At 34.9% G+C, this 16,759-nt stretch overlaps 1 protein-coding gene across 1 annotated transcript in view; it reads right to left on the bottom strand.

The window, feature by feature from the left end:
- The window catches only part of SIGLEC1 (sialic acid binding Ig like lectin 1), a 220,220-nt gene that overhangs the window by 138,769 nt on the left and 64,692 nt on the right, over positions 1-16,759 (bottom strand). The window contains exon 5 of the mRNA XM_053704329.1: positions 3,786-4,049. Coding sequence (XP_053560304.1) covers positions 3,786-4,049 — 264 coding nt within the window. The remainder of the gene's footprint in view (positions 1-3,785; positions 4,050-16,759) is intronic.

The raw sequence follows: 16,759 nt of genomic DNA, 5'->3' as shown, positions 1-16,759 counted from the left end.
AACTACCTACAATTACCTACAATTAACCTAACACTACACTATCAATAAATAAATTAAACACAATTGCTACAAATAAATACAATTAAATAAACTAGCTAAAGTACAAAAAATAAAAAAGAACTAAGTTACAGAAAATAAAAAAATATTTACAAACATAAGAAAAATATTACAACAATTTTAAACTAATTACACCTACTCTAAGCCCCCTAATAAAATAACAAAGCCCCCCAAAATAATAAATTCCCTACCCTATTCTAAATTTAAAAAGTTACAAGCTCTTTTACCTTACCAGCCCTGAACAGGGCCCTTTGCGGGGCATGCCCCAAGAAGTTCAGCTCTTTTGCCTGTAAAAGAAAACATACAATACCCCCCCCCCCAACATTACAACCCACCACCCACATACCCCTAATCTAACCCAAACCCCCCTTAAATAAACCTAACACTAAGCCCCTGATGATCTTCCTACCTTGTCTTCACCATGCCAGGTTCACCGATCCGTCCTGGCTCCAAGATCTTCATCCAACCCAAGCGGGGGCTAGACATCCACTGAAGAAGTCCAGAAGAGGGTCCAAAGTCTTCCTCCTATCCGGCAAGAAGAGGACATCCAGACCGGCAAACATCTTCTCCAAGCGGCATCTTCGATCTTCTTCCATCCGGTGCGGAGCGGGTCCATCTTGAAGCAGGCGACGCGGATCCATCCTCTTCTTCCGATGTCTCCCGACGAATGACGGTTCCTTTAAGGGACGTCATCCAAGATGGCGTCCCTCGAATTCCGATTGGCTGATAGGATTCTATCAGCCAATCGGAATTAAGTTAGGAATTTTCTGATTGGCTGATGGAATCAGCCAATCAGAATCAAGTTCAATCCGATTGGCTGATCCAATCAGCCAATCAGATTGAGCTCGCATTCTATTGGCTGTTCCGATCAGCCAATAGAATGCGAGCTCAATCTGATTGGCTGATTGGATCGGCCAATCGGATTGAACTAGATTCTGATTGGCTGATTCCATCAGCCAATCAGTAAATTCCTACCTTAATTCCGATTGGCTGATAGAATCTTATCAGCCAATCGGAATTCGAGGGACGCCATCTTGGATGACGTCCCTTAAAGGAACCGTCATTCGTCGGGAGACATCGGAAGAAGAGGATGGATCCGCGTCGCCTGCTTCAAGATGGACCCGCTCCGCACCGGATGGAAGAAGATCGAAGATGCCGCTTGGAGAAGATGTTTGCCGGTCCGGATGTCCTCTTCTTGCCGGATAGGAGGAAGACTTTGGACCCTCTTCTGGACTTCTTCAGTGGATGTCTAGCCCCCGCTTGGGTTGGATGAAGATCTTGGAGCCAGGACGGATCGGTGAACCTGGCATGGTGAAGACAAGGTAGGAAGATCATCAGGGGCTTAGTGTTAGGTTTATTTAAGGGGGGTTTGGGTTAGATTAGGGGTATGTGGGTGGTGGGTTGTAATGTTGGGGGGGGGGTATTGTATGTTTTCTTTTACAGGCAAAAGAGCTGAACTTCTTGGGGCATGCCCCGCAAAGGGCCCTGTTCAGGGCTGGTAAGGTAAAAGAGCTTGTAACTTTTTAAATTTAGAATAGGGTAGGGAATTTATTATTTTGGGGGGCTTTGTTATTTTATTAGGGGGCTTAGAGTAGGTGTAATTAGTTTAAAATTGTTGTAATATTTTTCTTATGTTTGTAAATATTTTTTTATTTTCTGTAACTTAGTTCTTTTTTATTTTTTGTACTTTAGCTAGTTTATTTAATTGTATTTATTTGTAGCAATTGTGTTTAATTTATTTATTGATAGTGTAGTGTTAGGTTAATTGTAGGTAATTGTAGGTAGTTTATTTAATTATTTTATTGATAGGGTAGTGTTAGGTTTAATTATATCTTAGGTTAGGATTTATTTTACAGGTAAATTTGTTATTATTTTAACTAGGTAACTATTAAATAGTTCTTAACTATTTAATAGCTATTGTACCTAGTTAAAATAAATACCAAGTTGCCTGTAAAATAAATATTAATCCTAAAATAGCTATAATATAATTATAATTTATATTGTAGCTATATTAGGATTTATTTTACAGGTAAGTATTTAGCTTTAAATAGGATTAATTTATTTAATAAGAGTTAATTTATTTCGTTAGATTAAAATTATATTTAAGTTAGGGGGGTGTTAGTGTTAGGGTTAGACTTAGCTTTAGGGGTTAATACATTTATTAGAATAGCGGTGAGCTCCGATCGGAAGATTAGGGGTTAATAATTGAAGTTAGGTGTCGGCGATGTTAGGGAGGGCAGATTAGGGGTTAATACTATTTATGATAGGGTTAGTGAGGCGGGTTAGGGGTTAATAACTTTATTATAGTAGCGGTGCGGTCCGCTCGGCAGATTAGGGGTTAATAAGTGTAGGCAGGTGTCGGCGACGTTGAGGGGGGCAGATTAGGGGATAATAAATATAATATAGGGGTCGGCGGTGTTAGGGGTAGCAGATTAGGGGTACATAGGGATAACGTAGGTGGCGGCGCTTTGCGGTCGGAAGATTAGGGGTTAATTATTTTAAGTAGCTGGCGGCGATGTTGTGGGGGGCAGATTAGGGGTTAATAAATGTAATATAGGGGTCGGCGGGGTTAGGGGCAGCAGATTAGGGGTACATAAGTATAACGTAGGTGGCGGTCGGAAGATTAGGGGTAAAATTTTTAATCGAGTTGCGGCGATGTGGGGGGACCTCGGTTTAGGGGTACATAGGTAGTTTATGGGTGTTAGTGTACTTTAGGGTACAGTAGTTAAGAGCTTTATAAACCGGCGTTAGCCAGAAAGCTCTTAACTCCTGCTATTTTCAGGCGGCTGGAATCTTGTCGTTAGAGCTCTAACGCTCACTGCAGAAACGACTCTAAATACCAGCGTTAGAAAGATCCCATTGAAAAGATAGGCTACGCAAATGGCGTAGGGGGATCTGCGGTATGGAAAAGTCGCGGCTGTAAAGTGAGCGTTAGACCCTTTAATCACTGACTCCAAATACCAGCGGGCGGCCAAAACCAGCGTTAGGAGCCTCTAACGCTGGTTTTGACGGCTACCGCCGAACTCTAAATCTAGGCCTAAGTGTTCCTGTCCAGTGTTAATTACACTAGGCTGTTCTCCCCATGATTCACCCTACTTGCTTAGAAGCTTCTCTCTGTATTAGGGTTCTGGGGTTGACCTCCCATGGATTCTAGGATACTACGATGAAAGTATATCTATCAGTCTGATATAGTATTGGGGAATTACAAGTGCTCCCTCTTATTAGTGTCCAAAGCAGATATTTCGCAATGTGATATGTAGTTGTAATTTTAAAACAAGGGGCAGTGAGTGTAACCACATTATTTCACAATGGTTCATGACATTGTACCTAGACTTAAGGCCTGTTGGTACCCTTGTACCCAATGTAAAGATCCAGTATGCCTCTTTTTTGGCCAATAGGCGATCTGGATCTCCACCTCTCTTAGGTTTCTGTATTTTTCCTATGACACACCAAGTAAAGGGGGTTAAACTGCCTTTGTGGTAAAAGCCAAAATGCTGTTTTTTGTTTAATGAAAAACAACACAACACTTAAATATGGGGGCAATTAGGGCACATTTTGAAAATTAACCAGAGATCTGATCTCTGGTTAATTTTCAGAGCACTAATTGCAATAGCAATAACCAGCCACTTGTATTGGGCGAATTTGCCCGTTTACGGGAATGCGATAAACTAGCGCTTCACTTGTAATCTAGCCAAAAATAAATATAATACACATAAAAATGTACTCACAGAAAACCACAACTTGCAGCTTTTCAGAAGATCCAGTGCCAATAGAATTGTGCGCCTCACAGCGATATTCTCCGTAATCGTATCTGGAAATGCTGTTGAAGGTGACTAACTGCTTGTTGGAAATGAGCTTCTCATCTTTATACCAGGTGTAGTTCCTAATGTCTGGGTTGCTGCTGTTAACATTACAGGTCATCATGAGTGACGTCCCTTGTTTAATGTTCTCCTCTGCGGGTTTCATTAAGGCCGTAACGCCCTTTGGAGAGTCTGAAATAAGAACAATGCAAATCTATAAATGATATGTAAATATGACCGGCTTTTGTGTCTATTTATGACATGCTATATATTCCTTAGATTATTTTATTCCCAGGGTATCAAACCTCTTGGAGAGCATTTTCTTCTACAAAACCCTCTCACATGCAGTATGGTGCTAAATAAGGGCACAATTGTATTCTAGGTGCCAACATGATTGTTTTGCATACCACCTTGAGCAAGAGTGCCAAGGTACGTCACCTTTGATCTAATCATACCATTTGTTTCCAAGAACCCATATAAGGATGAGGTTTAAGGAGGTTTAAGGCTACCTTTACGTAAGTATGTTTATTTAAATGGAACATTTTATATCCTGACATATCGGCAGTTATTATAAATGGGGACTTCAGTCTTCACTATGGTCTATATCATATACTAAAAGACAAAACCTAATATGCTGCTACATACTATGACTTTATGGAAAATACCACCTCCAGAGTTAGATGTAATTGTTCATAGCCGGCTTTACAAGGTGGATTATCAGTCAACAATAATGATTGGCTAAACCACCTTAAGGGAATACAAAAGACCAGCCTACCCCAGTCTGCACATGTGCAAACAGAGTTTGTGCTATATCTGAGTATTAGTTTGTGATTGGTTAACAGGGTTTTTTTTGTTCTGGGGACAGAGAAATCATTTAAAAGAATAAACATAAAACAATATACTCATCTGGCACAATAAAGCTGCAGTTTTCATAGCAAAACTATATTTATATATTAAAGTTTATAGTCATGTAGTTTACAGTGTGTGCTTAGTATCCCTTTAAGAGAAAAACTCAATATGAGCTGCAACCTGATATTGAATGAGCTTTTGATTGTCATGGAAGACTGAATGGATGTCAAGACTGGTGTTAGCCATGTGATCTATACACACATTGTTCACTAGCATCGAAAAGGCAGAGAGGCCCATTTATCAAGTTCCGTATGGAGCTTGTGGGCCCGTGTTTCTGGCGAGTCTTCAGACTCGTCAGAAACGCAAGTTATGGAGCAGCGATGTCTGTCGGACCTGATCCACACTGTCGGATCAGGTCCGACAGACATTTGGTAAATAGACCTCAGAATATAACTTCATATTATATATTATAAATTCAGCTTCTGGGTGTATGTTTGCAGACAGATCTTTTTGAAGTGTTTGCTGATGGTGTTCTGTCAAAATTTGCTCCCTCATCGAGATTTGCTACTTCATTGTACGCATGTGCACAATTACATAATTTGGACCCCACGTATGTTTGAAAATAATGTGTGGAATGAGATTATGTTATTAGAAACATGCCCACATTGAGGTAGAGGGAGGACTAAATTACTCATCACATTTATTAAAGAGGCCATGCTGATATGCCTCTGCACAATTAAAATGCTTTTATGACATTTCTGCAGGGTCATTTTTGATTGAATTACACAAGGTTTTTGACTGCTCAGCCGCGCACATGTAATACAAATGAAATAAAACACTTGTGTTACATGTAAATGGCTGAGCAGTCAAAAACTTTGTGTAATTCAATCAAAAATATCCCCTTACAAATGTCATGTTAACTGCAGTTGTCCATCTCCATGGCTGCTTTAATAACAAATACGAGTAATTTAGACCTTCCTCGTCGACATTTGAGTCCTCAATCAGCACATGCTTTTAATTACGTAATCGCATTCCACATATTATTTTTAAACATGTGGAGTGTGATTAAGTAATTGTGCGCATGCGCACATTGAGGTAGCAAATGTTGACGAGGGAGCAAATTTTGACGGAACACTGACTTTATAAGACCCTAAGTTCGGTCAATATCTCTTTTTTATTGTTATCATTGGAATTGTTTTAAATGTAATGAATACTTTTAAAAGAAATCCATTGATTCGATGGGGTTTATAGACAAACACTCTAAACTGTTAAAATGTGATTTCCTATCAGCTTCTATAAAGAAATCCTTTAATTCTATGTTGTTATGATTTGAAAAGTGCTTTTTCTTTCCTTTCCTAAGGATACACTTGATTTTTAGAAAAATAAATTATGATATTCTGTCTATATTAGGGGACATTTTCTATTGGATGATTGTATCGTTTTTGTGTTTCGTGCACATCGATAGCACTAAATTATATTTATATGTCCTATTGATTTGTTATTATATTAGAAAAACAATTGCACAAAAAGTTAAGTCGCTGTCATACGGCTGTTGATTACCAAGCTAACAATAGTCAGGAAACAGGGGGTAACATCAGTTTAGTGTTAAAGGGACATAAAACTTATATTTTTTCTTTCATGAATCAAAGAGAGCATGGAATTTTAAAGGGACAGCCTACTCCAGAAGTTTTATTGTTTAAAAAACATTGATAATCCCTTTATTTCCCTTTCCACAGTTTTGCATAACCAACACAATTAAATTATTATACTGTTTACCTCTGTGATTACCTTGTATCTAAGCCTCTGCAGACTGCCCTAATTTCTTTTTTTGACAGATTAGCATTTTAGCCAATCAGTGCTGAGGCATAAATAACTCAACAGGAGTGAGCACAATGTTATCTGTATGACACACATGAACTAATGCCCTATAGCTGCGAAAAACTGTCAAATGCATTTAGATAAGAGACGGCCTTCAAGGGCTAAGAAATTAGCATATGAGCCTACCTAGGTTTAGCTTTCAACTAAGAATACCATGAGAACAAAGAAAATTGGAAAGTTGTTTAAAATGTTGTGCCCTATCTGAATCATGAAAGTTTAATTTTGACTAGACTGTCCCTTTAAATAAATTTCCAATTGGCTCACCCATGTGCAATGCTGTTTTTTAGCAAAGGATACCAAGAGAATGATGCAAATTAGAAGTAAAATGGAAAGTTACTTAATATTGTATACGTTATCTGAATCATGATAACATGTTTTAGGGTTTCATGTCCCTAAAACATTACTAATAATATAGCAGGAGTGTTTATATTTTAGTGGAATGCGGGTGCTTTTTTTTTAGGTTTGTCACTGTGCAAACATAAGAAAATTTGACACAGTTAAAGGGACACTGAACCCAATTTTTTTTCTTTTGTGATTTAGATAAAGCAGCAATTTTAAGCAACTTTCTAATTTACTCCTATTATCAAATTTTCTTCCTTCTCTTGGTATCTTTATTTGAAATGCAAGAATGTAAGTTTAGATGCCGGACCATTTTTGGTGAATAACCTGGGTTGTTCTTGCTGATTGGTGAATAAATTCATCCACCAATAAAAAAGTACTGTCCAGAGGTCTGAAACAAAAAAGAAGCTTAGATGCCTTCTTTTTCAAATAAAGATAGCAAGTGAACAAAGAAAAAATAATAATAGGAGTACATTAGAAAGTTGCTTAAAATTGCATGCTCTATCTGAATCACAAAAGAAAAAAATTGGGTTCAGTGTCCAAACAAAGGACTAAGGATCTCTTTTTAACAAACTTTTTTTAAAATTGATACCAATGTAGTGATGCAGAATATTCTTGTAACCTGAACCCTGTCTATCATTACTAGCTGAGAGGTGAATGGCCGATTTATCATGTTCGGGCGGACATGATACGCTGTCGGCATTTATTATTGCACAAGCATTTTGTGTGAAATGCTTGTGCAATACCGCCCCCTGCACATTCATGGCCAGGCGGTGTCAATTATCCTGATCGTATCCCATTGGGATGATTGCTGTCCCCCACCTCATAGGTGGCTGACGAGTTAAGGGGCAAGACTACTGCTTTCTAACTTATGTTTCATGCGAGCCTGAAGGCTTGCGCGGAAACCGCTGCATTCGCAGCATCATAAATCGGCCCCTTGTGATCTACTTATCAGTACTTACAGATCTACTGGTAGATTCTGATCAGAGGCAATAAATCCAATAGAAGATAAGCACAGAGTTGCACAGGTTTTCAGTTTTTAACCCTTTTTAAAATATCAGAAAACCCAATTTAACATTATTTTCTTTACTGGACCTCCCTGAGAACTTTACAATATCTACATACACAATGTCTTATAGGAATTAATATCTGGCAGCTAATAAGAGGCCTTTTTTCAATATGTTTTGTGTCTTTGCTTATACGCTTGCCAAACTAGAACAATAACACTCTCAGCAAAAAGGTAGAAAAACTAGCATGAGGAGTCTTAAGCAATAAACCACAGAGGAATGTCTATAGCAAACTGGTTGTTTCGGAATTTATTACAACAGATTATTACTTTATGGACATAGACTTCATAGTGAAATATTTATAAATATGTCAGCTAAGACAATACTAAACAAACGTTCATTATATTGTATCTTGTCTGACTCAATCAGATCACAAATGCTCTCTTAGAATTCTCAGATTTATTTTGACATTTAAAGGGACAGTGGAGTCAAAAAAGAATACCAAGCGAACAAAGCAAATTTGATGATAAAAGTAAATTGGAAAGATGTTTAAAATGACATGCTCTATCTGAATCATGAAAGTTTAATTTTCAATAGAATGTCCCTTTAATGTCACCTGTTAGTATCGCTACTCACTATTAAATGTGATTAATCAACATTCAGGCACTTCAACCTGTGATGTTATTATTAAATACAAAAAAAAATCGGCATTTTTTTGTCCTTAACCATATCCATATTATGTTGTTTTTTTGTTTTTAATTAAAATATCACAAGATTTAAGACCTAAGTAAGATTTTTGGCTAGATTACAAGTGGAGCACAAACATTTGAGGTTATACGATAATGTGTATATGGCGAGGGTTTGTGCTTATCAGGCTTACTGCTCGTATTATGAGTTGAAAGTAAACGCGTTCGCGGAAGCGCAATCAGGATTTATGCTAGAATCGTTACTGCGACTCATTACATAGTACAGTTACACTCATAATAACACCATCTGATAAATACATTACATAGTACAATTACACTCATAATAACACTGTCTAATAAATACATTACATAGTACAGTTACACTCATAATAACACTGTCTATTAAATACATTACATAGTATAGTTACACTCATAATAACACTGTCTAATAAATACATTACATAGTATAGTTACACTCATAATAACACTGTCTAATAAATACATTACATAGTACAGTTACACTCATAATAACACTGTCTAATAAATACATTACATAGTACAGTTACACTCATAATAACACTGTCTAATAAATACATTACATAGTACAGTTACACTCACAATAACACTGTCTGATAAATACATTACATAGTACAGTTACACTCATAATAACACTGTCTATTAAATACATTACATAGTATAGTTACACTCATAATAACACTGTCTGATAAATACATTACATAGTACAGTTACACTCATAATAACAATGTCTAATAAATACATTACATAGTACAGTTAAACTCATAATAACACTGTCTATTAAATACATTACATAGTACAGTTACACTCATAATAACACTGTCTAATAAATACATTACATAGTATAGTTATACTCATAATAACACTGTCTATTAAATACATTACATAGTACAGTTACACTCATAATAACACTGTCTGATAAATACATGACATAGTATAGTTACACTCATAATAACACTGTCTGATAAATACATGACATAGTATAGTTACACTCATAATAACACTGTCTAATAAATACATTACATAGTACAGTTACATTCATAATAACACTGTCTATTAAATACATTACATAGTACAGTTACACTCATAATAACACTGTCTAATAAATACATTACATAATAGTTACACTCATAATAACACTGTCTGATAAATACATTACATAGTACAGTTAAACTCATAATAACACTGTCTAATAAATACATTACATAGTACAGTTACACTCATAATAACACTGTCTATTAAATACAATACATAGTATAGTTACACTCATAATAACACTGGCTAATAAATACATTACATAGTATAGTTACACTCATAATAACACTGTCTAATAAATACATTACATAGTATAGTTACACTCATAATAACACTGTCTAATAAATACATTACATAGTACAGTTACACTCATAATAACACTGTCTGATAAATACATTACATAGTACAGTTACACTCATAATAACACTGTCTGATAAATACATTACATAGTACAGTTACACTCATAATAACACTGTCTATTAAATACATTACATAGTATAGTTACACTCAAAATAACACTGTCTGATAAATACATTACATAGTACAGTTACACTCATAATAACAATGTCTAATAAATACATTACATAGTACAGTTAAACTCATAATAACACTGTCTATTAAATACATTACATAGTACAGTTACACTCATAATAACACTGTCTAATAAATACATTACATAGTATAGTTACACTCATAATAACACTGTCTATTAAATACATTACATAGTACAGTTACACTCATAATAACACTGTCTGATAAATACATGACATAGTATAGTTACACTCATAATAACACTGTCTGATAAATACATGACATAGTATAGTTACACTCATAATAACACTGTCTAATAAATACATTACATAGTACAGTTACATTCATAATAACACTGTCTATTAAATACATTACATAGTACAGTTACACTCATAATAACACTGTCTAATAAATATGTTACATAGTACAGTTACACTCATAATAACACTGTCTGATAAATACATTACATAGTACAGTTAAACTCATAATAACACTGTCTAATAAATACATTACATAGTACAGTTACACTCATAATAACACTGTCTGATAAATACATTACAAAGTACAGTTACACTCATAATAACACTGTCTGATAAATACATTACATAGTATAGTTACACTCATAATAACACTGTCTGATAAATACATTACATAGTACAGTTACACACATAATAACACTGTCTATTAAATACATTACATAGTACATTTACACTCATAATAACACTGTCTGATAAATACATTACATAGTACAGTTACACTCATAATAACACTGTCTATTAAATACATTACATAGTACAGTTACACACATAATAACACTGTGTATTAAATACATTACATAGTACAGTTACACACATAATAACACTGTCTATTAAATACATTACATAGTACAGTTACACTCATAATAACACTGTCTATTAAATACATTACATAGTACAGTTACACTCATAATAACACTGTCTATTAAATACATTACATAGTACAGTTACACTCATAACAACACTGTCTATTAAATACATTACATAGTACAGTTACACACATAATAACAGTCTGATAAATACATTACATAGTACAGTTACACTCATAATAACACTGTCTGATAAATACATTACATAGTACAGTTAAACTCATAATAACACTGTCTGATAAATACATTACATAGTACAGTTACACTCATAATAACACTGTCTAATAAATACATTACATAGTACAGTTACACTCATAATAACACTGTCTGATAAATACATTACAGAGTATAGTTACACTCATAATAACACTGTCTGATAAATACATTACACAGTACAGTTACACTCATAATAACACTGTCTGATAAATACATTACATAGTACAGTTACACTCATAATAACACTGTCTATTAAATACATTACATAGTACAGTTACACTCATAATAACACTGTCTATTAAATACATTACATAGTACAGTTACACTCATAATAACACTGTCTATTAAATACATTACATAGTACAGTTACACTCATGATAACACTGTCTAATAAATACATTACATAGTACAGTTACACTCATAATAACACTGTCTAATAAATACATTACATAGTACAGTTACACTCATAATAACACTGTCTATTAAATACATTACATAGTACAGTTACACTCATGATAACACTGTCTAATAAATACATTACATAGTACAGTTACACTCATAATAACACTGTCTGATAAATACATTACATAGTACAGTTACACTCATAATAACACCATCTAATAAATACATTACATAGTATAGTTACACTCATAATAACACTGTCTAATAAATACATTACATAGTGCAGTTACACTCATAATAACACTGTCTAATAAATACATTACATATTATAGTTACACTCATAATAACACTGTCTATTAAATACATTACATAGTACAGTTACACTCATGATAACACTGTCTAATAAATACATTACACAATACAGTTACACTCATAATAACACTGTCTAATAAATACATTACATAGTACAGTTACACTTACAATAACACTGTCTGATAAATACATTACATAGTACAGTTACACTCATAATAACACTGTCTATTAAATACATTACATAGTATAGTTACACTCATAATAACACTGTCTGATAAATACATTACATAGTACAGTTACACTCATAATAACAATGTCTAATAAATACATTACATAGTACAGTTAAACTCATAATAACACTGTCTATTAAATACATTACATAGTACAGTTACACTCATAATAACACTGTCTAATAAATACATTACATAGTATAGTTATACTCATAATAACACTGTCTATTAAATCCATTACATAGTACAGTTACACTCATAATAACACTGTCTGATAAATACATGACATAGTATAGTTACACTCATAATAACACTGTCTGATAAATACATGACATAGTATAGTTACACTCATAATAACACTGTCTAATAAATACATTACATAGTACAGTTACATTCATAATAACACTGTCTATTAAATACATTACATAGTACAGTTACACTCATAATAACACTGTCTAATAAATACATTACATAGTAGTTACACAAATAATAACACTGTCTGATAAATACATTACATAGTACAGTTAAACTCATAATAACACTGTCTAATAAATACATTACATAGTACAGTTACACTCATAATAACACTGTCTATTAAATACAATACATAGTATAGTTACACTCATAATAACACTGGCTAATAAATACATTACATAGTATAGTTACACTCATAATAACACTGGCTAATAAATACATTACATAGTATAGTTACACTCATAATAACACTGTCTGATAAATACATTACATAGTACAGTTACACTCATAATAACACTGTCTGATAAATACATTACATAGTACAGTTACACTCATAATAACACTGTCTATTAAATACATTACATAGTATAGTTACACTCAAAATAACACTGTCTGATAAATACATTACATAGTACAGTTACACTCATAATAACAATGTCTAATAAATACATTACATAGTACAGTTAAACTCATAATAACACTGTCTATTAAATACATTACATAGTACAGTTACACTCATAATAACACTGTCTATTAAATACATTACATAGTACAGTTACACTCATAATAACACTGTCTAATAAATACATTACATAGTATAGTTACACTCATAATAACACTGTCTATTAAATACATTACATAGTACAGTTACACTCATAATAACACTGTCTAATAAATACATTACACAATACAGTTACACTCATAATAACACTGTCTATTAAAAAGTATTAAAAAAAAATATTGCACACAAAGGGTTCAAAGATATGAGATCTAGGGTATTAGAAAAAAAAGTCAGCAAAGGGTTTTAACATTAAGGGGCAGATTTATCAAGCTCTGTGTGCAGCTTGATGCCCGTTGTTCCCATGCGAGAGTTCAGGCTCGCCAGAAACAGAATTTATGAGGCAGCGGTCTAAAGACCGCTGCTCCATAACTTGTCCGTCTGCTCTGAGGCCGCGGACAGAAATCAACCCGATCAAATACGATCGGGTTGATTGACACCCCCCCGCTAGCGGCTGATTGGCCGCAAATCTGCAGGGGGAGGAATTGCACCAGCAGTTCACAAGAATGCGTATACTGACAGCATTTATCGATGTGCAGCGGACATAATATGCTACATTGTATCATGTCTGCTCGCACTATGTTAAATATACCCCTAAGACACATGCAGATACATGTCTAAAGATGTGTATGTATTTGTAAACATATATATATATATATATATTAAAATATTAATTTGCACTTCACTTGTAATCTGGCCCTAAGTGTTGTTTTTGGAGGTAATGATTTCAAGCTTAAAGCATTTTATGATTGGGATCACCAAAAACTGAAGTTCAGAAATCATTATCTGAAGAAAACAAGCACAAGATTGCTATCTCCATAACATTTAAGAATTTGGGTTCAAATTGTTTTGTTTTTAAAACAGTTTATTCAACAAACACCTCACCCAGAACGTCTTTCCTTTAATTACAAGACTTTTACCAGCTCAGGAGTGCTAATAATTGTGTCTATTTTGTCTTGATTTCTTCAATGAGATACTTAGTGAATCTCAAAATAGGTAGCTTCAAATAGCCCCATGGAAATACTAATGCCCCTCCTCCCCAAATACTTGGTAACACTAATTTATTGGTCCATTAAAAAGTATATCTTTCATGATTCAGACATATCATACAATTTTTAGAACATTTCATATTTCCATCTGTTATCAAATTCACTTCATGCTCATGGTATTCTTTGTAGAAGAACATTCCTAGATAGGCAGAGTGCACATATCTGAATCATTATATCATAGTTAACACTTTATCAAGTGCTTTTGCAAAAGTATAAAATTTTTCAACTGCTGTCATAATGTGGTAGTGTTCCAGACAAATGCACTCCTTAGCCTACCTACCTGCACTTCAAAAAAGGATGCCAAGAGACATGGAGGCCCATTTATCAAGCTTCACAATTCAACCTGATCGAGTATGATTAGGTTGATTGACACCCCCTGTTGGCAACTGATTGGCCATGAATCTGCAGGGGGCGGCGTTGCACCAGCAGCTCACAAGAGCTGCTGGTGCAATGCTGAATACGGAGAGCATATTGCTCTCCGCATTCAGCGAGGTCTGGCAGACCTGATCAGGTCCGACAGACCTTTGATAAATAGGACTCATAAAATAAATTTGATGATTTATTTGGAAACCTGTTTAAAAAGTATACATATATCTGAAGCATTAAAAAGAAAAAAAGGAGGTTTTATGTCCCTTTAAAACTGTTACCCTGAAGACAGGAAAGGCTTTAAAAGTTAAAATTTACACTTTTCAATAACAATTTTTCTTGTCATTTGATTGATTCCTGTGTACTGACCTCATAAAAAAAAAAGATTTAGATTTTTTTTTTTTTGTATGCTGCTGTTGTTAACTTGCAGCAGTAGTAATAGCTACTACTTTTACTTTATTTTACTTTAAGTTGCTGTCCAACTGCTGTTCTGTCATCCTGAAAATGTTACCAATAGGAAATAGCAGATACATTTTTATTAAACAAACAAATTACGAACAACCTCATTAATAAATGTAGGACAAAATTAAAGAATTTTGATAAACAATATGCAGAAACAATTTTTTTGTCTGTGCACATGTCTATTCCAAACTAAAAATAAACCAAAATGAGCCCTCCCCTATACTGCATATTTAATACACTGCAGGTTGTTTAAAGAGTGATATGTAAAACATTAAAGAAAAAAAAGTTTTTGCCTCTGTCAAAAAAGCATTCTAGCTGCAATCATACAGAATCATTAACCTAAAAGCAATTTATACTATCAAATACCAGTGTCACCTTTTGTTAATGGCTCCTGTATCCAAGGAAGTATTTTATTCAATGGTCACTGTGAACAAAGAAAAATAATCCCCTCTTATCAGTGTAAAACACTGACAATACAAACAGACACATTTACTTTAAGATGCCACAGCATACCCTTCTACTGGGGACTCAGAACCTGCAACGTGGCTCCTCTCCCTTCCCGCCCTATCTGCTCTAATCTCTCTTAAAGCTCACAAGCAGTACATCTCCCTGTACTGCACGCTGGCTTTTAGAGAGAGAGCATAGGGTAGCCAGTGTTGAAAACTTTAAATAAATAAATATTGAACTGCCAGCTACCTGCCACTGGTTAAATGCTGGCGCCTGGGTACAGTGAGCTCCCCACTCCAGCCTTAGCTCGCCGGGTTCCGTATTGCTACAGACACCAAGAGGACTGTAGTGTTAGAGTAAGACTAGAGTTCTTCAAATGCTGGAAGTTGCTTGAGCTTACAAGCTTTAATAATAAACTAAAGAATGCAATTAAAGGGTGCGCATCGATCCTGCGCTGCAGACAGAAATGGACACTACGGGATGAGCTTACATTGCTTAGGATTAATGCACACCCTTTAATTGCCGGGTCTCCTGGGTATCTATAGCTGCGTGCAGCGCTGCAGAGGAGCAATGTGTACCCAATCAGATGTTTGTTGCCTCGGGGCTGCAATGTGGAAACTTATGACTCACGTGCCAACAGAGAGCCCTTTGCGTGCCAGCAGTGTTTCCGCTCTCTATCACGCACTCCGCCCTGTATCATGCACTCTAAGCTGAGGTGCACAATGAGCCGGCAACAGCCCTGATCTGTGAATATACACAGCTTCTGTCACAGGGTGCAAGAATACCTAACTCCAAGATGGCCGCACACAGTAAGATGTGGTGTTTTAAAGAGTTAATATAAGAGAACAGCTGGCACAGGGGGGGGGGGGACAGCAGGAGTAGTAGTAACCATGTTCTTGTAGTTGTTCCCAGCAGTTTAGTGTCACTTTAAAGGGACATAAAACCCTTTTCTTTTATTCATGATTCAGATAAAACATAACATTTTAAACAACTTTCCAATTAACTTCAATTATCAAATTGTTATTGTTTTCTTGTTATCCTTTTTTGAAAAGCCGAAAGGTAAGTTCAGGAGTGTGCACGTGACTGCAGCACTACATGGCAACAGTTTTGCAACAGTGTT

The sequence above is a fragment of the Bombina bombina genome, chromosome 2 (assembly GCF_027579735.1).
Source record: "Bombina bombina isolate aBomBom1 chromosome 2, aBomBom1.pri, whole genome shotgun sequence".
Taxonomy (NCBI): domain Eukaryota; kingdom Metazoa; phylum Chordata; class Amphibia; order Anura; family Bombinatoridae; genus Bombina; species Bombina bombina.
This window is presented reverse-complemented; position numbering and strand designations above follow the sequence as displayed.